The sequence below is a fragment of the Indicator indicator genome, chromosome Z (assembly GCF_027791375.1).
Source record: "Indicator indicator isolate 239-I01 chromosome Z, UM_Iind_1.1, whole genome shotgun sequence".
NCBI classification, from domain to species: Eukaryota; Metazoa; Chordata; class Aves; order Piciformes; family Indicatoridae; genus Indicator; species Indicator indicator.
The window spans coordinates 7,598,991-7,620,040 of NC_072053.1; the positions used below are offsets into that span (position 1 = coordinate 7,598,991).

Consider the following 21,050-nt stretch of genomic DNA (forward strand, 5'->3'; position numbering starts at 1 on the left):
GTGACACCAGAGTGTTTTAATTTGAGGTTTGTTTCAACAGAACATTTTAACAGGTAGGAACAGGCTGCTTTTTTAGACAGAACTGCCAGTTTCTGAAAGGTAATTATGACAAAGATGATTTCTTCCTGCAGGATAATGGATCTCCTGAAGAACATGCAATTTATGTTTGGGACCATTTCATTTCCCAGTCAGCTGCAGAGAATGTGTTTTTTGTGGCTCACAGTTATGGTGGACTTGCCTTTGTAGAGTTGGTAAGTGTGACTTCTCCATTGCCTTCTTCACTTTTAAGTCTTTCATGGAACTTCTAGGTCCTTTGTGGCCACAAGGAATTGTGTGACACGTGTAAAAAGCTGTAAAAAAAACCCAGTTGTGGTTCTTTGTTACCAAGTTTGTTGGACCAGTTGATCCTAGAGGTCCCTTCCAGCCTAGATTCTGTGATTCACTTTCTTGAAGGCAGCCATTTAGGAACAGCTTTGATGGTGAGATACTGATCTGTGAGGATTTCTTTCGAGTCACTGCATTTTTCTGTGGTTTTAGGTCATACAATAAGGTCCCAAGGGAGCATGAACCTGAAATACTGTGGGAAAACAAAACTCAGTAAATCCTTCTTGCCCATGATGTAAAAAGAAAGGCAGCACCCAATGAGTTTCTGCCTTGGGGCAGAAGGACTGGAGGTGAAGGCTGAGAACATTCACATTAAAAAAAATGCACCTCTTTGTATATATAGATTGGAACTGAACACAAGGGGAAATTTGAGGCTTTCACCTAATTTTGCAGGTTTTTCACAAAGTTCTACAGAATTTAATGGGAAGACTTGGGTTTGGGGTTTTTTGCCTTTTATTAGCCTCTGGATAAACCCTGCAGTGAGGTAGGGCGAAGAGGACTCTGCTGCCCAGCTCCTAATGCTGAGTATCCAATTTGTCCAACCTTTATCCTGTTCCCCAAAGGCAAATTTGCTGACCCCATCTGGTATGCAAAAGTCACCTGACGAACTTGAATACAATCATTTGGGTGTAACTGCAGTTTCCACACTTAAATATGAAGTGCTGGTGTGATCAGGATGTGTTTTATTAATGAAAACAAACAAAAAAATGTCATTCTGGTGTCCTCATCATAAAAAGGACACAGAGCTGTTGAAGTGAGTCCAGGGGAGGGCCACAAAGATGATCCAAGGGCTGGAGCACCTCTACTATGAAGACAGGCTGAGGGAGGTGGGGGTGAAGGCTCTGGGAGGACCTCAGAGATGTCTTCTAGTACCTGAAGGGATCCTGCAGGAAGGCTGCAGAGGAACTTTTCCTGAGGGTGTCTAGAGACAGGACAAGGGAGAATGGTTTGAAGGTGAGGGAGAGCAGGGTTAGACTGGAGCTGAGGAAGAAGTTCTTCAGTGTGAGGGTGGTGAGACTGTGGCACAGGCTGCCCAGGGAGGCTGTGGCTGCCTCCTCTCTGGGGATGTTGAAGGCCAGGTTGGATGAGGCTTTGATCAGCTGAGTCTAGTTGAGAGGTGTCCCTGGGCATGGCAGGGAGGTTGGAAGAGATGATCTCTGATCCCTAGGCTGATCTGTGATGAGGATGATGATTCTTATTGTGAAAACATGCATTACAATTGGTTTTATAGACCCAGGAGTCAGCAGACATTGATGTACAACTTTGGTCTACAACACACCAGTTTATAACTGAAAGTTATTAGAAGTGGTTCCTTAGTTATGAAAAACAAGTGTGTGGTTTTAATCTTCTGCTGCTCTAAGCTAGCAAGAGGAACCCAGAACTTGTGTTATTGAAACAACTTCAGATTTTTATTAAACCTTTTCAGTTGGTGAAATTAAGGCCAATAGTACTGGAAGATTATTTTTTAAATGTGTATGATGTGTACAGATTTGAGACTCAAGAACAGTGCCCAGCTGATCAATTTCCTCAGGTATTTTATTACCAGCTCAATAAATAGTCTCAAAGGTGAATTTTTAAGAGACCAAATCAGGGAAGATGAAAAATTCCTTTTCTAAGCACAGCTTTGGGTGTGTGGCTGCAGGGTAAGGAGCATCTCTGGTGAAGTGACTTTCCCAAGCTGTGATTTTTAGCCACCCTGGCTTTCAGCCTAGGTGGTTCTGTTCTATCCAAAGTGCAATGTGAGCAGAATTTCTGTAGGTTTTGTAAAGCCACAGTGTTTGAGTTGCCAGACACCTAGAGGTAGAACCATAGAATCATAGTATTGTTGAGGTGGGAAGAAACCTTTGAGATCAACAAGTCCAACTGCTCACCTAGAGCTCACAGTCCCACCACTGCTGCTAAGCCATTGCCACTAAAGCACATCCCTCAGCACCACATCCATGCATCTTTTAAACATGATGACTCCACCACCTCCCTGGGCAGCCTGTTCCAGTGCTTGAGAACCCTTTCTGTGAAGAAGTTTTTCCTGATAGCCGTCTTGAGGTACATAGAGTCATCACAAGGCAGGAATAAAAAACCAACTGAAGACCTTTCTGAGTATTTCCTACACAAAGTGCTCAGAGAGTTTTTCCATCACGCTTCACTCAATGGCTTGAGGTGGCATGGGTAACAGATGACCAGCATGTCATTCCCATTTTCCTGCTTCTCTTGTCACACTGGTGGATATTTCTTCACCTTTGTTCTACTTTAATATGAAGCACACAGATGTTTCAGAACAGGACTTGACTTCTGACCTTGGGGCTTCCAGGGTCAGGGTGCTCAGGGCCTGTGAAATTATCACAAGCTGAGCAAAAGTTTTTATCCGTCGCAGGAAGCAACCAGTAAGTAAGAAGTTAAAAAGGAGCTTTGTCAGAGAGACAAGATGGTCTCAGTAAGGGTCAGCTTCTGTAGTCTGCTGTCTCTGCAGGAGATGCATGCTTGAGAGGAAGAATATAATATATAACCATTGGCACATCACATATCTGTCACGCAAAGACAGACCTGAGAAGTATATTTAATGCAGCCTGATTGTTTTTTAACCAAAGGGTGTTAGCACCTGGTTTTGGTGAAGGTGGTTTGATACCTGAGCTCCACTGAAAGCATTTCAATTAAATAACACATTCACTGAGGCAGAGCCCAATGAAATAAACCCTGAACTGTTTTCTCACAATATTAATCTGTAAAATTTTAATTCTGTCATGATCTCCTTTCTCTTCAACTTTATATCCATATGGCACTTAGTAATTGCAAAGAGCTCAGAAAGAAAAAGGGAAAGGGAGCAGCTGATGGGCAATTACTGTCTTATGACAAACACATATTCGATCACTTCACTGTCTTCCCTGCTTTGTGTGGGGGAGATGATGAGGGTGATAGAGCAGCTATGCCATACAGCAACCATACCACTTCTACACTTGCTGTGCAAGAATCGTGGGGTCGAGTGATTGATAAAGTTGTAGGTTGCAGTAGTTACAGAGACCTGTTGCACAAATGCTCCTTCTGCATCTGTGCCTCTTTCAGGAGAGCAGTTTGAAGCATATGGCTTTAATTTAGAGTGAAGGTTTCTGCCTGTGCCCTCTGCATTTTATTGTGCCCACAGGGGAAAATAAAACAAGAAAAAAAAAAAAACAGTCCAAAAACATTTGTTGCATGCTGCAAGGCTCTCAATGAAAACCTGGTGTCAAGGAGAGAAGCCTGACAAAACCTGATAGTAAGCAAAGATTCATTTGCACCAACACATTGGAAGAGCTGCTCCCAGTTCAGCCTTACAGGAGCAGTACACATCCTGTGGTGCCCCTTTGTTGGCAGGTACTGAAGGAACTGATACAGAAACAGCAGCTTTGCCTCATCCCTTTGCTCCACAAGTTCCTCAAGTCCAGTGCTGGGATGCAAGCATGTTTTTGGAGCAGGACTCAGAATAAAATGAGAGCAAAAATGCTGGGGGTGTTTAGGCTGGAGAAGAGGAGGCTCAGTGGAGACCTTATTGCTCTCTACAACTGCCTGAGGGGAGGTTGTAGCCAGGTGGGGGTTGGTCTCTTCTCCCAGGCAACCAGCAGCAGAACAAGAGGACACAGTCTCAAGCTGCACCAGGGGACGTTTAGGCTCAAGGTGAGGAGAAAGTTATTCACAGGAAGAGTAATTTGCCATTGGAATGTTCTGCCCAGGGAGGTGGTGGAGTCCTGGTCCCTGGAGGTGTTCAAAAAACAGATTGGATGTGGCACTTAGAGCCATGGTTTAGTTGTCAGGTGGTGTTAAGTAATAGGTAATAGGTTGGACTTGATGATCTCTGAAGTCTTTTCCAACCTGGTTGATTCTGTGATTCTGTGAAATGGGTATAAAAGGAGGAGTAATTGTGGTTCAAGCCTTTGGTGGCCAAAGCTGTTCTTCATTCCAGTTTTCACCTCGCCATAAAAACCAGGCTGTGGTTCGGAAGTCCTTCATTAAACAAATCAATAAAGCTTGGCTGCAGTTTTTGCATGCATGCCATAGCATGTTAACATTATTTTGTGGTCTTTGCAGCTCCTTAATCTTAAGAGGTGATTCATCCCTTTTACTCTGCTCTTGTGAGACCTCATCTCCAATCCTGCCTCCAGCTCTGGTGTCCCCAGCACAAGAAGGACACAGAGCTGCTGAAGTGAGTCCAGAGGAGGCCACAAAGATGATCCAAGGGCTGGAGCAGCTCTGCTGTGAGGACAGGCTGAGGGAGCTGGGGGTATTCAGCCTGGAGAGGAGAAGGCTCCAGGGGGACCTTAGAGCTGCCTTCCAGTACCTGAAGGGATCCTGCAGGAAGGCTGCAGAGGAACTTTTCCTGAGACAGGACAAGGGGGAATGGTTTGAAGGTGAGGGAGATCAGGGTTAGACTGGAGCTGAGGAAGAAGTTCTTCAGTGTGAGGGTGGTGAGACTGTGGAACAGGCTGCCCAGGGAGGCTGTGGCTGCCTCCTACCTGGGGGTGTTGAAGGCCAGGTTGGATCAGTCCTTGAACAGCTGAGAGGAGTTCCCACCCATCACAGTCTCCCAGTCTCACAGTATATCAGAGGTTGGAAGGGACCTCAAGAGATCATCAGGTCCAACCCCCTGCCAGAGCAGGATCACTTAGGGTACTCTGCGCAGGAATGCATCCAGGTGGGTTTTGAAACACAACCAGAGCCTGTTCCAGGGCTCTGTCACCCTCACTGTCAAGAAGTTTCTCCTAATGCTGAGGTGAAATCTTCTCTGTTCAAGTCTGAACCCATTGTTCCTTGGCTTAGCACTGGGAACCACCCAGCAGAGCCTGGCCCCCTCCCCTTGACACCCACCCCTCAGCTATAGATAGACATTGATCAGATCCCTCTCAGCCTTCTCTTCTCCACACTAAACAGCCCCAGGGCTCTCAGTCTCTCTTCCCAGGGGAGATGCTCAAGTCCCCAAATCATCCTCCTGGCTCTGCCTTGGACTCTCTCCAGCAGGTCTCTGTCTCTCTGGAACTGGGCTGCGGAGGTTGTAGGTGATGATTTCTGAAATCCCTTCCAACTTGAGCCATTCTGTGATTCTATGATTCTTGCTTGTGAAATGTTAAGAACAGGGTGAGTCTGTTAACACCATGCCTGAACACACAGAAACTCTTCCTGCAAGGCAGGCTCACCATTTCTGTACCTTTCTGGGTCAGAGCTTACTACTGGAATAATTGAAAGTGATTGAACATGTGTGGGAAGTAAAGTCCCACCAATAAATGTAATTAGTTGTATTGTTTGCAGCTCAAATTACAAATGCTAATCATAAACTGTATGCTAAAACATATCTTAATATTTAGTAATTAAGACTTTGTGTAATTGTGGTTTGAAATTAAATATGCCTCTAACAATATCTACACGTAAATTACTTTTTGAATGCATGGCACTAGAAATAGTTCTTGGGTCACTGTGTTCTGATAATTACTGATTCTGAAAAGCTCAAGCCGTGATTCATGAACACATCTCAGCTTCTTGCTTCTGTTACCCCCTTACACAGTGTAGTCAGGGATTTATTTTCAGCTTGCTGCAGTTGATGGTAAATTGTGGAATTTTCCCAACTCCTAGCTTACAATAATTTTATGAAATTTAACAGAAAGTGAGAATTTTCAAGTTGATGGAGTCAATTTTATATTTAGTTTACAGAAAATAAGTTTCTGGTACAACGCCTCCTTCGAGGTTTTTCTGCCAGATTTTGTGGGTTTACAATTATTTTGCTTTAAAAAGAATGTTGGGTTGGTTTTGTTTTTTGTTTTTTTTCCTTGTCTTTGCCTGCATGAAAGAACCTGCACAGGAGAAAAGGTTTGTAATGGTGCTGTGCCTATCTGCTTAATGTGGCAGATCTGCTTTCCCCAAGACTTATTGGTGTTGGTTCCTCCTTGCAGGAACCCCAGCAGAAAACTGCACCACACTGCAGCCAACAAAGGGCAACAAAGCTGGTGAAGGGTATGGAGAACTGGGCTGGAGAGGAGCAGCTGAGGAACCTGGGGGTGTTTAGTCTGGAGAAGAGGAGGCTGAGGGGAGACCTCATTGCTCTCTACAGCTCCCTGAAAGGAGGCTGGAGCCAGGTGGGGGTTGATCTCTTCTCACAAGGAACAAGTGATAGGGCAGGAGTAATTGACCTCACGTTTAGGAGGCTGGACACTAGGAACAGTGGAGGTTTAGGCTGGACACTAGCAACAGTTTTTTTGCTGCAAGAGTAGTCAGGCATTGCAACAGGCTGGTGAAGATGGTGGAGTCACCATCCCTGGAGGTATTCAAGAAGTGTGTAGGGTTTGGGACATAGTTTAGTGGCCACGGTGGTGTTAGGTTGGCAGTTAGAGTCAATGATCATGGAGGTCTTTTCCAACTGAAACAGTTCTATGATTCTAATGTCACATTCGGGCCCTGGCTGCACATGGAGAGGACAGAGGGTTGTCCTGGGATGCTGGGTGAGATGGGCAGCTCTCTGCATCCATCATTGTGAAAAAAACACATGAGAGCTACTCATTTTGGAGTCATGAGAAGAATTGTTGAACCTAAGCTTTCAAAATTGTCAGTTAGATATTCAGTATCCTGAGATTTTAACAATAACACAGAAAAAAGAAAAGAATTTGTGGGAAGTTCCTCCTGTTTGCCTCCTATATTTTTGAGACCTTAGGTTTTACATTTTTAAGGGTTTCCTCCACATCTTCTGAATCAGAAGTGTAGCATTTTTGGCTTTCATTTTAGTTAAATATTATCTCTAAGGAGACAACCAAACTGAAACACCACTAGATATCATGGGAATCATGACAGAATTGTGAGAATCATCAGTGGTATCTGCAGCTCACAGCATTCATACTGCTGTAAAAAGACAAAGTGCACAGGGGAATGAGATATAATTAAATTAGGAGAAGGAAAAGCAGGTTCATTGTCTTTGAGCAGATGAGGAACTGTTCACTGTGGCCTTTGTTGGCTAAAACGTCAGGATATGCATTGACAGTTTGCACAAAGGTGTAGAGAAGTGTGTGTGTGTACACACTTTTAGGCAGCATTGTTAGAATAAGAGCCCTTAAAACACACTGTTCAAATCATTGTATCCTAACTCCACCAAAATCAGCCAGTTTGGTCCATTTCAAATGGTTTTAGGTCCATCATTTTGAGACTGTGCTCTGCAACACGCTGCCACTTCATTTCCTTGCACTGAGTCTCATATGGTGAGGACCTGTGTGGTGGTTTAAGCTTTCCCAGAGTCCAAAAGCCCAAATGGAACAGATTTAGATTGCTTCCCCTCTCCCTGCAAATCAGGCAGGAATAAAAAGAGGTAACATTATGAAAGAAACAGTCTTGGATCAATTTGGAAGTAAAAAAAGGGAAGCTTATATCAAAATATAAAAGGCATTTGAGTAAAAGGAAGGTTACAAGGTAGAAGGAAAATGGGTAAATAAAAATATATACAAAACCAGGCACAGCTGGCAAAGGATTCTCTGGATGCAAGATGGATCCTCTTTAGATGCAGTCCTTAAGTGATTGGAGCAGCATGGAGCAGACCCCACCACATGGTTGCAGCAATAGCAGGAGCAGCAAGAGATCTGTCAGGCAGGTACGAGCAGGAGAAGAGAGAGATGCAGGAAATGGCTCCCCTTAAAAAGGCTTTGTGGACAGGAAGGTGGAGTGGAATAGACTTTGACCTGGGGACCCCTCCCCCTAGGGGGGGGTGACCAAGTCTCTCTGCCCACCTGGGTGAGGTTTCTTTTTTCACCTGGGGCTAACCAGGTTCTTTTCAGCCCACCCCCTCCTGGGCTGGGTGTCACCTGGCACAACCTGACACACACCTGACAGGTGCCAGAATTTAAGAGTCTTTAATGAATGGGGCTGTGACCTTGTCCTTAGCTTCTCATTAATTTATTTTCCAGACATTTCAGGTTGAATGGTTTGCTATATGTGGATGTGATGGTTTTAAGACTGTCTTCTTAATTTTCCTTCACAAAGTTTGAGCAGAGAAAGTGAAAGAATGTAAATAAATCACTATTGGGTGTAAGAATGCAAGATAATGATTATTCTGAACACTTGCATTGGAGAGATAGAAATGTTTAAGAATCCCTACTCAAAACAAGGTTGGGGAGTTGGGCAGTTCTCAGCTTGCTCAACTTCTGTCTGCTGCTTCTTCTTTTCTGGCTGAAGATACCACACTGACCTTGACAAGCTAACAGCCTCTCTGCTTCTTGGCTCTCTGCCTTCTGCCAGGGGGTCTGGGGGGATTCTTTCTGGCTGGGAGGGGGGAGGCCCCTTGGGGAAGCAAAGGGAGCTTGGTTGTGCTTTTCTGTTGATTGTACATATTTGTAAATGTTGTGAATAGTGTCTGTTTGTACAGATTCATTGCATTGCATCAGAGATTGTAGTTTTGCATGTAAATACAGCTTGCATTTGCTTCCAGACTGAGCTAGCCTGGTCACTGTCAGTGTGGGAGGGGGATTTCAGCTCTCACACTGTTACAGTGGATTTTATTTATATATGTGTATATGCACTTCTATAATGTATCTGTTTACTTATTTTGGATGTTCACTTGGGGTCAAGAATTGATGAGCAGAGCAGGTACTCTGGATGTAAGTGATTGTCCCCCTGTACTCAGCACTGGTGAGGCCACACCTTGAGTACTGGGTTCAGTCTTGGGGCCCTCACTACAGGACAAACATTGAGGGGCAGAGAGAGTGGTTGGCCATTGGAATATGCTGCCCAGGGAGGTGGTGGAGTCACCATCCCTGGAGGTGTTCAAGAGGGGATTGGACGTGGCACTTGGTGCCATGGTTTAGATAGGCATGAGGTGTAGGGTGACAGGTTGGACTCGATGATATTTGAGGTCTCTTCCAGCCTTCTTGATTCTATGATTCTATGATTCTATGTCCAGAGGAGGGCAGTGAAGCTGGTGAAGGGTCTGGAGAACAGGGCTGGTAAGGAGCAACTCTGGGAACTGGGCTTCTTTATTGTGGAAAAGTGGAGGCTGAGGTGAGACTTTCTGAATCTCTACAACTCCCTGAAAGGAAGTCAGAGTGTGGTGGGAGTTGGTCTCTTCTCCCAAGTAACAAGGGATAGGGCAAGAGGAACTGACCTCAAGTTGCACCAGGGGAGGTTTAAGTTGGACATTAGAAGAAACTTCTTCACCAGAAAGGTTCTCTAACTGTCACAGGCTACCGAGGGAGGTGGTTGTATCCCTATGTCTGGAGGTGTTTAAAAGATGCAGAGATGTGGTGCTGAGGGATGTGGGTTTAGCCCCAGCCTTGGTAGTTAGAGAATGGTTGGACTCAATGACCTTAAAGTTCTTTTCCAAACAAAACCATTTTATTTGCAACACTTAATTCTCCTGGCTGACTTATTAAATCTAAATACATCTACTGGTGTGTGGCAGAAGTAGCATGGGATGTGTGATGGTTATAGGAAGCATGAAAGAGAGAGAGAAAGCTGAGAAAAAAAAGGAAGGAAAAAAACAATCAATCAAAGAAACAAAACCCAAAACAAATGAAAAACCCAAACAAACAAGACTAAACAGACTCTGCCTGGAATTGTGTGTTCAGTTTTGGTTCCTGCTGTACAAAAAAGATATGGACAGGGTGGAGAGGGCCCAAAGAAGGGCCACAGAGACGATGCAAGGACTAGGAAGCTCTTGTGTGAGAAGAGGCTGAGAGAACTGGATTTGTTCAGCCTGGAGAAAAGAATGCTCAAGGGAGACCTCATGTTCCAGTATTTAAAGATTGGCTATAAAGAAGATGGAGACTCCATTTTTACAAGGAGTCCCATGGAAGAGATGAGAGATGATGTGTACAAGTTGCTCCTGGAAAGATTCCTGCTGGACACAAGAGGAAAATTTTTCACTATGAGAACAAACAGTCATTGCAATAATGTCCCCAGGGAAGTGGTGGAGTCCCTAACACTGGGCTTTTGTAAGATTCCTCTGGACAGGGGCTGGGCCACCTTGTCTAGACGATGGACAGGAAAGGGGGGCTAGCTGATTGTTGAAGTCCCTTACAACCTGGGATTCTATGATTCTGGGATTCTATGACAGTCTTTGAATGTTGAATGTCCGTTGGAAGAGCTGAATGGGATGCTGTCATGTAGGTTTATGGGGACCTGGGTTATATGTCCAGCCTTTGGACAGATCATTTCAACCAGCTCTACCTGTTTTAGGTCTCACCTTTCTCATCTTTCAAGTGTTGCATTAGCAGCTCTTTGAGTCAGGCCTTATGTAGGCAGGGACACTCAGGAAAGTAAGTCTAAAAGTAGACAGTTCTTAGTTCCATTTGGTTAATTGTTTCAGCTGTACTTTGTTGTGTTTCTTGGAAAAATGCTTCTTCAACTGAAAAAGGTCAAATGAGAAATCCTAAAATGGTTTGGGTTGGAAGAGACCTTCAAAGGTCATCTACTCCAAACCTCCTGCAGTCAGCCCCGAGCAACCCGACCTGCACTGGTTCCAGGAGTGAGGCATCTACCATGGGCAACTTGGGCCAGGATCTGACCACCATCAGCATAAAGCATTTCTTCCTTCTCTCTAGTCCAAATCTCCCTCTTTTAGTTTCAAACCATCACCCCTTGTCCTGTCACAACAGGCCCCACTCAACAGTCTGTCCCCAGCTCTCTAACTGGCTCCTTTAAGAACTGCAAGGCCACCAGAGGCTGTCCCTGGAGCCTTCTCTTCTCCAGGCTGAACAAGCCCAACTCTCTCAGCCTGGCCTCACAGCACTGGGCTTCCAGCCCTCAAATGAGGGTGAACAAGAGGAGCTAATAGAGCAGCAGCAATGGGTTGTGTAAAAAGGATTGGACAGCACTGATGTCACTGACTTTGGAGCACATTTCTTTTAGTATTTCTCTTACTGGCATGGGCACACAAAGTAAGAGTGTGCTAGTGACATCGTCTCCAGGTGTGAGGTGACAAGTCACTGCTGGTGTTCAGAAGCAGAATTTCTGCAATAATAGTAATTTAAGGAGATGGTAGTGCAAACTTCAAGACAGTTAGGTAGTGACTGGCTAGTCATCTGCACTTGGGCAGGGAAGGGATCAGCAGGAATGGAGAAGTCCTTGGACTTCAGCCTTGGGGCTGTTCAGTCTGGAGAAGAGAAGGCTCCAAGAAGACCTCATTGTGGCTTTTCAGTATCTGAAGGGGGCCTACAAGAAAGCTGGGGAGGGACTTTTTAGGATTACAGATAGTGATAGGACTAGGGGAATGGAATAAAGCTGGAAGTGGGGAGATTCAGGCTGGATGTGAGGAAAAAGTTCTTCCCCATGAGAGTGGTGAGAGCCTGGAATGGGTTGTGCAGGGAGGTGGTTGAGGTCCCATCCCTGGAGGTGTTTGCAGCCAGGTTGGATGAGGCTCTGGCCAGCCTGCTGTAGTGTGAGGTGTCCCTGGCCATGGCAGGGGGGTTGGAACTGGATGAGCCTTGTGGTCCCTTCCAGCCCTGACTGATTATGATTCTATGAGACTTCATTACTGATGGCTATAAAGGAACGGCCCAATAAGGCAACAAACAAGCCAAATGTGATCCCTTTCAGTCCCAGGAAGGGAAATGTCAATGCCAACCAGCACGCTGGTGAGATTAATGTGAGATAATTCAGAGTTCAGGAAGAAGATATCATAGAACCTCAGACTGGGTTGGGTTGGAAGGGGCCTTTAAAGGTCATCTAGCCCAGCCCCCCTGCAGTGAGCAGGGACATCTCCAACTAGAGCAGGATGCTCAGAAGAGCCCTCTCCGACCTGACCTGCAATGGTTCCATGTGGGGAAGAGCTACACTCAGAGCAATGAAAAGCTCATTTTGCTAGAAACAATGGGGGATGTGCCATAATGTGGTGCCACATGGAGATGGCCTAACTACCATGGGCACCAGGATCAATATAGCTGTAGAAACAGTACCCACACTCCCAAGGCTTATCAAGCTTACTGAGTAATCTGTTAATGCTCTGACACTAACTTTGATAGCTGTTGAAGAGGAAGGTTTAGCATCTACTCCACTACAAAAGCAGAGCTAAAAGCAATGTCTTGTTCAGCCTGGCCAAGGAAAGCTCAAAGGGATTGGCAGCCCTCTGCAAACACCTCAGAAGAGCCATGAAAGCCAAAGAACAATGCTGGCAGAGGAACAAATGGATTAAAACTGGTCATGAATAAACTGAGGGTGGAATTAGGTTTATCACCATTGAATGAGAAAGGCCTCTTTGGGAGCAGGAGGAGTGGGGCAAAGCTGCTACCCACCACACAAGACAAGAGTTATGTGAGTTGTTGGCTGGGACCATCAGTCCTTGGGCTGCATCAAAAGGAGCATGGCCTTGGTGATTCTACCACTTTGCCTTGATAGGACCTCAGCTGGAGTGCTGCATCCAGCTCTGGAGTCCTTAACACAGGAAGAACATGGAACTGATGGAGCAGGTCCAGAGGAGGCCACAAAGATCAGGAGGCTGGAGCTGCTCTGCTATGAGGACAGGCTGAGGAGCTGGGGATGTTCAGCCTGGAGAAGAGAAGACTCCAGGGAAACCTAATAGCAGCCTGCCAGTACCTGAAGTGGGCTACAAGAAGACTGAAGAAGGACTGTTTGCAAAGGCTGCAGTGACAGGACGAAGGGTCAATGGCTTAACTTAGAGAAAAACAGATTTAGATTGGATGTGAGGAACAAGCTCTGCACCATGAGGGTGCTGGAACAGATTGCCCAGGGAGATTGTTGAGGCCCCATCCCTGCAGATGTTCAAAGTGAGGCTGCAGAAGGCTCTGAGCAACCTGATCTAGTGGAGGGTGTCCCTGCTGACTGCAGTGGGTTTAGTCTAGGTGACCTTTGGAGGCCCCTTCCAGCTAAAACCATTCTATGATTCTGTGTTCATGTGCTTGTTTTCAGCCTCAAACAGTTGGATCCAGTTTGGATTAATACTGGAGTTGGTGCTCACTCCATGGCTCAAACACTGGAAGCACTGAGCTTGAACCAAAACCAGGTCAACCCCAAACACTAATGTCTGCAAGTGGCTTTTTTTTTTCCTCTTCTGCCTTCATTTTGGAAGCAGCAGACACATTTTTTGCTAATGCCTTCTGAAATGCACAAGCTTCAGCCTGCGGGGGGGAAAGCCACAGGGGTGTCAGATCCCACAGTGAGGGGTTGAAGCAGCAAGGAAATTAAATGATGGATTGAGCAAAAAAATACTGAAGTGTGCCTTGGTACGTGTCACTGCCTGCTGTACTGGGAGTAACTTTTTGATCATATTTGGCTTTTGTTGCTAAATTCATGTAAAATGTATGTGCCTATATGTACATACATATATATATATGTGTGTATTTATATTTATATTTATGTATTGCCAATTTTAACACGGAAAAGGAAAACATTTTAGGCCAGACTGAGGCTAAATAAGTAAATAGGGGAGTGTGCAGTGACATCATTATTTCACTTGCTGCCATTTATTGCTATTAACCATTCATACTGTGATAGCCTTCTCCTGAAGAGCTTCCAGTCTGGAAAGATCTTAAAGGTCTTTCCATCCTGAATGTTTCAGTGGTTCTAATATCATCTAATGGGAAGAGACAGAGGAATGATGAACGGTCAGCAAGCAATGAGCACCATAGCTGCATGCCCTTTCTCATTTTTTTGTGTTTGAGTTTAAATGCCATGTAGGTATCCCTGGCTCACATCATCCCCAGCTTTGCTCTAGGATGAGAGAAGAGGAGGGCTGCAATGAAAGGCCAAATGCCAGGTCCTGCACTTGGGTCACAACAACCCCAAGCAACACTACAGGTTTGGGGAAGTGTGGCTGGAAAGCTGCTGGCAGAAAGGGACCTGAGGTTTCTAATGGACAAGCAGCTGAGTATGACCAAGCAGTGTGCCCAGGTGGCCAAGAAAGCCAATGGCATCCTGGCTGGGATTAGAAATGCTGTGTCCAGCAGGAGCAGGGAGGGGATTGTCCCCTGGTACTCAGCTCTGGTGAGGCCACACCTTGAGTATTGTGGGCACCTCAATACAAGAGAGATGTGGAGATGCTGGAGCCAGTGCAGAGGAGAGCTGCAAAGAGCCTGGAGAATAAATCTGATGAAGAGTGACCAAAGGAGCTGGGGATGGTTAGTTTGGAAAAGAGGAGGCTGAGGGCAGACCTCATTGCTGTCTACAACTACCTGAGAGGACATTGCAGAGAGGCTGGTGCTGGTCTCTTCACCCAGGTGATTAGTGATAGAACAAGAGGGAATGGCCTAAACCTGCCGCTGGGTAGGTTTAGACTAGACATTAGGAAAAGAGTGGTCAGGCACTGGAATGTGCTGCCCAGGGAGGTGGTGGAGTCCCCAAGCCTGGATGTGTTTGCAAGTGGTTTGGATGTGGTGCCTGGGGATATGGTTTAGGGGTGACCCTTGGAGAGTCGGGTCAATGGTTGGACTTGGTGATCCTGAGGGTCTTGTCCAACCTGAATGTGTCTGTGATTCTGTGAAAACCTTGGCATTGTGTGCATCCAGAGAGGATCATGTTTTGAATATTACTGCTAGGGGACCTCTGGAGATCATCTAGTCCATGATCTCAGAGGGCTTTTCCAACCAAAACACCTCTACAATTCTATGACCTTCCTGGCCCATTCATATTAATTTTCTATTTGGACACCAAAGTTGGAATGCTAGTTTTAAAGAGATGGGTAAAACTTTGAGTTACTTGGAAGTCCACTTACCTGGGGACAGGCATTTGTGTTCTATGGGATTTGGAAGTCAAAGGCACAGCTCTTTCTGCTTCTCTTTGCAGAGACTTTTCTAGAATGGCCTCATCTCACCAGTTGTATATTTTTATCCATTTCTTTGCATTGTTTTAAACTCCATGCACTACACAGTGAACATTTATTTATAGCTTTGGTATGGAGAGCTTTCTGATCTCTAGCATTTTTTTATGATATTTCCATCCCCTTGTTTTCTTGGTGCCCAACTAAATATAACTAACTCTTTTCTTCTTCTTTTTTTTTTCCTTTTTTCTTTGTGTGCCAGTCTGAATTCAGTACTATCTGACAACATTTCTCTGGTAGTATGTTGAGAATGTGTAGTTAAGTGCAGTAGCTATAGTTAGCTCAAGGTGAACTTCAGTACCTTTGTTCAGCTCTGCAACATTTTGGTCAATGCAGACAAAATGGCACTCTGTTTGTTTGTTTGTTTTTTTCCCCCAAAATCACAGAGTCCCAGCATGGTGGAGGTTGGAAAGAACTTCTGGAGATCACCCAGTCCAACCGCCCTCCTAAAGCAGGGGCTCCTACAGCAGTTTGCCCAGGATCACAGTGTCCAGAGGGAGTTGGAATCTCTCCTCAGAAGGAGACTCCACAACCTCTCTGGGCAGCCTGCTCCAGACCTCCAGCAACCTCACACCAAAGAATTTTCTCTTCCTGTTCAGATGGAACCTCCTGGGTTCTAGTTTGTGCCCCTTGCCCCTTCTGTCCCTGGGCACCACTGACAAGAGCCTGACTGCAGCCTCATGCCCCCTATAGCCCTTTAGCTCTTGCTGAGCATTGCTCAGATCCCCTCTGGGACTGCTGTTCTCCAGGCTCTGCAGTCCCAGGGCTCTCAGCATTTCCTCCTCACAGAGATGCTCCAGGCCTCTCACTGTCTCTATATGCTCTTCTGGACTCTTTCCAGTAGTTCCCTGTCTCTCTTGAGCTAAGAAGCCCAGAACTGGACCCAGTACTCCAGGTGTGGCCTGAAAGTTTCTTTGAGTTTCCTACCCGCTAAACCTTCATACATCCCTTGGAGTATTTTAATGTTCTCCATTTCTCTTTCCCCAGTGGTAGTGAATGCACCAGATGATCTTTCCCCCTTCAACAATATTATTCCACTTTGATCCAAAATAAACCTAGCTGCGGTGTGGCCCTTGCTGTGTGGGATGATGGACTAGATTGTCATCACGATCCCTTTTTGTCCTACAGGTCTATGAATCTTGGAAGCTCTCTTTGTATTTTTTTCATGCCTTACTTCTCTTGGCAGTTTCTTCTGCTTTAATGTCACCTGCAAGTTTAATTAATTCCAGACCATTAACAAAGATGTTAAATAAAACCATATTTGGCATCTCTCCTTTTATCTGACTAGAAACTTCCTCCTGGCTCAATAAATCCCTTTGTATGAGTATCCTTTCCTGTATTGTTTCAACTGTTTTAAATTCCATGAGACAGTGTACTTAACCAGTCAGTTTATTTTTCATTTCAAATTCTGGCCTTGAAAGAGGGGGGAAAGAAATAAAAGCCAAAGCACAGAACCATGTTCAAAGAACACCTCAATTGTCCTTTTAGCTGTGCAGCCCCTGAGCCTATCAAAGGTGAGAGGACAATGTCTGTGTGCAACTATCTTCTTAAAATATGTGGAGTACACCACTGATCCCAATTCCAGGACCCAGACCAACTGGTTTTCCTTATTTTTTTGCCTAGCTATTAATCTCCTCACTGGTTGTCCAAACTTCCCAAGTTATAAGTTGTTATCTCTAGATGTGCACCTCCATAGCATTGTTCTCTGAACCATCCCATATTCATCAGAGCTCCTCCAGACACTTGGGAAATTCAATACTGATACTCTTCCTCCTCTCCATCTTTTTGAGACCACAGCTGGAGCACTGGGTCCAGTTCTGGGTTCCCCAGTTCAAGAGAGACAGGGAACTAATGGAGAGACTCCAGTGGTGGCTTTGAAGTTGCTGAGGAGCCTGAAACATCTCTGTGAGGAGGAAAGGCTGAGAGCCTGGGGGCTGAGAGCCTGGAGAAGAGCAGCCCCAGAGGGGATCTGAGCAATGCTCAGCAAGAGCTGAAGGAGCTGTGGGGGGCAAGAGGAAGGGGCCAGGCTCTTGTCAGTGGTGCCCAGGGATAGGACAAGGGGCACAGAGCACAAACTGGAACCCAGGAGGTTCCATCTGAACAAGAGGAGAAACTGATGTGAGAATGCTGGAGGTCTGGAGCAGGATGCCCAGGGAGGTAGTGGAGTCTCCTTCTCTGGAGAGATTCCAAACCCCCCCTGTCCATTGTGATCCTGGGCAAGCTGCTGTGGGAGCTCCTGCTTTAGGAGGGAGCTTGGACTAGGTGATCTCCAGAAGTCTGTTCCAACCCCCACCATACTGAGATTCTTCTGTCTGGAACTTCTCTCTAATGTAAACTATTTCAGTCCAATTCTTTTTTGACTCTCTGAGGTGGATTCCTAAGATGCTGGTACACATCTAGTCCTACCCTTGAGTACTGCTGCATAAATAAAAACTCCCATCTCCTATTTTCCTGGATAGACATACTAGCTCTTCAGACACCCAGGCTGATCTTCAGGCTTGTTCACCTTCTCAGTCTTGTAAAATCTTTTGTGGATGCACATCTTCCTTTTTATTTTATCTAATCCAACAGTTACATTGTTTTCCCTGGTTTTGGCTGTGTGCACCCTTCAGGTCTCCTCATTCTCTGCAGATGCCCCTCTTCTGGCAGTGGAGCATCGCAACAACATGGAAATGGAATTTTTAGGACACCACTTTATATGGTTGTGGCCATTGCAACTATTAATAGCCATGGTTTGTTTATCCTGAAGAAGAGGAGGCTGAGAGGGGACCTCATTGCTCTCTACAGCTGCCTGAAAGGAGATTGTAGTGAGGCTGGTGATGGCCTCTTCTCCCAAGTAACTAATGACAGGAGGTAATGGCCTCAAGCTGCACCAGGGGTGGATTAGATTGGATATTAGGAAGAATTTGTTTTCCTGCAAGAGTGGTGAGGCATTGGAACAGGCTACCAAGGAAGGTGGTGGAGTCCCCATCCCTGGAGGTGTTAAGAAACATGTGGCCATGGCACTTTGGGACATGATTTAGTGGTCATGGAAGTGTTGGGTAGAAGGTTGAACTTGATGATCAGAGAGGTCTTTTCCAGCTTTAATGGTTCTGTGATTCTATAATCTGGCTTCACTGGAGCTTCAAGGCAACATGAGTCCTGTTGGGTTTGGGCTTTACCAGCAGGTACAATATGAAGAGTCTTTGAGGTTTTATTTTAACTTTGTAAATTGTTACTTATCTCTTTAGATTGGCTTGGAGGGCAGATTAATCCTGAAGATTTTGCAACTGTGACATCATCACAGTCCAAAGTGATTGCTGTTCTTCTTGAATCTATGCATGGACAGTTACAAAGAAAATTAGGAGGTTTGGGTTTGCCTACATGATGAGGAAAGCGGGAAAGTCACATGTGTGACTTCCTGACAGGTTTTGTGGTACATTTTGATTATTTAATCTGAAATGTTCAACTGTTTCAAACTGCAGTTTGTTTTTTTTTTTCAAAGTATTGCTGCTTTCATAGTGTTGCTGCTAATTTAAATGTTAATTATGGTGAAAAGTGTATGTGTGGCTTTTGTGTGCAACAGTAGAGATTTTTATAAGACTTTAAGACCTGGTTTAGTGGATCAACCAGGGGAACTGCAAGTTAATAATATATTAGGCACTGCAAATCCAGGTGGAGTAAGAGGAATCCAAACACAGCCTAGTGAAGGGAGCTCTCAAACTCTGGTGCTTTAAGGAGCAGCTGGGTTTTGCATTTTATCCTAGAACTTTCTTTAATCTAGTGGAGATGTGTTACATAGCTCTTTCAGTGTATTAGCAAAGCATTTTAATATTAATAATAGCATGGCTACCAGTGTTTAAATGTTAAAATAATCCTATTTAAGGGCTTTGCTTGAATGTGAATACCAAGTGAAAACATGTAAGTAGATTTTTGCACATATATTCATTGAGAAAATTGTGCCTTCTAACACCAAGGAACAGAGCTGGGGTTTTAATGCAGAGCATCGAAACTCAGGAGTAACATTTCCTCCTAAATGCATGAAGAATAAACATTTCAAGGAGTTATTTTTATGCTTTTCCCATTTATTTTCCATGGGAAATTCAAAGTAATAGCAAACCCTGCAGTATCAGGATACAAAGCTCACCACCTTTGACAAGCTTGATTAATCCAAGGTATTTTATTTTCTCGTGGATACTTGGATTATATTCTGTCCTGGGATGGCTCTGCCTGCCTGGCAGGAGCCTTATACCTTTGTGCTGTGAAGTTAGGAGCTGCTAGTGATCTTTAAAAGCAAAGTTTCTTCAGAGGAAAAGTTTTTCCAGGCTTTCTTGCTTGTTCCTTCATCCTCCTCCTTTCTCTCCCCATCCCTTCCCCAGAACAGATGATGAATATTGTTTAGGAAATCATTCCCCACAAGCCTCCGTGGGAAGAGTTGTTACTTTAGCAGTTTTTAATGTAGTTACAAGGTGAACCCTTGTGGTGCTGTGGTCATGAATATTGCTTTTGTGCACCTTACCAAGTTTTCGTTCCAGTTTGGGAGTGCTTCTGAAATATTAATGTTCTATATCAGCCGGTTTGCTTAGGAGCCAAAGTTGGGTTCCTTTAAAACACAGTCTGAAATAGTTGAGGGTAGTAAAAACGTGGAACAAATAAGGACTAAATTTCAATCAACAGAGCATTTGATTGTGATGTTAGATCTCTGGTATTTTAGTCCATGTAAGTGATGATAAACCTTTTTATTTTGTTTATTTTTTCCCCCCATGAATATTTTACTGGGTAAATTAAAAAAAAAAAAAAAAGAAATAGAAGTATCAAAATAATGACAGAAAAACCTCAACCACTCTCCCTGCCCCAGTGGACACATAACTTCCAGTGTTTTACAGCATGTTAAAAGTACAGAGGTTATATATTCTCAGCCTTAAAAAAAAAAGGAGGCATTGTTAACTTAACCCTTAGTCATCTTATCTCTCTTCTCTGGCATTGCTGTCTGCAGCCCTGGCAGATCTCTTCTTTTTCTTTTCTTTTTTTTTCTTTTCTTTTCTTTTTTTTTTTTAACCAGCTGTTGAAAATAACCTAGTTTAAAGAGTTCATGGCTGAACGTGAGGGATTCATCATTATATATTTACTGTCTGAGGCTGATATAGCTGTAAGGTTTTTCAGATGCCATTGATCTATTGCGCATGTTCCCTCCCCGGGTTGCAGGACGTGCTTCTATTTGCATAAAGCCCTGGGCAAGGTTCTTTCTTGCATTGATTGGCCTGTCCAAGGGAGCCTGATGTGCTCCTGCATTGATCACCCTGTCTTTTCTTGGAAGGCAGTGTTACGCCGAGTTCATCTCAAACATTCCAGGGAGAAGGGGAGAAAAACTTTACTGCAGATGTCTCAATTTTATTCAGATGTTCCTTTGAGTATAGGTCTTTCCTTTTTTTTTTTTTTTTTTTTTTTTACTCAGGATAAGTATTTTATTCTCTCCTCCCCCTCCCTTTTTTTTTTTCTCTTTTTCCTTTCTTTTCCTTCCTTCTTTATTTTTTCTTCATCTTTCTTTTTTATCTTTCTCTATTTTCTTCATCTTTCTTTTTCTTTCTTTTCCTTTCTTCTTTCTTTTTTCTTTATATTTTTCTTTTTTCCTGTTTTCCCCTTTTATTTTTCTATTTTTTCTTTATCTTTTTTCTTTCTTTTCCCTCTCTTTATATTTCTTCTCCTTTCTTCTTTTTATTTGTTTCTTTCTTTTTCCTTTCTGTGTCTTTCTTTTTCGTTTTTTCCCTTCTTTTTTCTTTGTTTCTTCTTCCTTTTTCCTTTCTTTATCTTTTTCCTTTTTCTTCTCTTTTCTTTGTTCTTTTTCTTTCTTCTTTCTTTTTTTACTTCTTTCCTTTCCCTTATTTTTCTTTGTTTTAATCTTTCCTTTTTTCTTCTTTTTTCTTTC

General features: G+C 44.2%; 1 protein-coding gene across 2 annotated transcripts in view; it reads left to right on the forward strand.

Annotated features, from left to right (window-relative positions):
- Positions 1-21,050, forward strand: part of FAM172A (family with sequence similarity 172 member A) — a 341,242-nt gene that overhangs the window by 177,385 nt on the left and 142,807 nt on the right. For both annotated transcript variants that reach the window (XM_054397940.1, XM_054397941.1), the window contains one exon: positions 132-251. In XM_054397940.1, the coding sequence (XP_054253915.1) occupies positions 132-251 (120 nt within the window). The remainder of the gene's footprint in view (positions 1-131; positions 252-21,050) is intronic.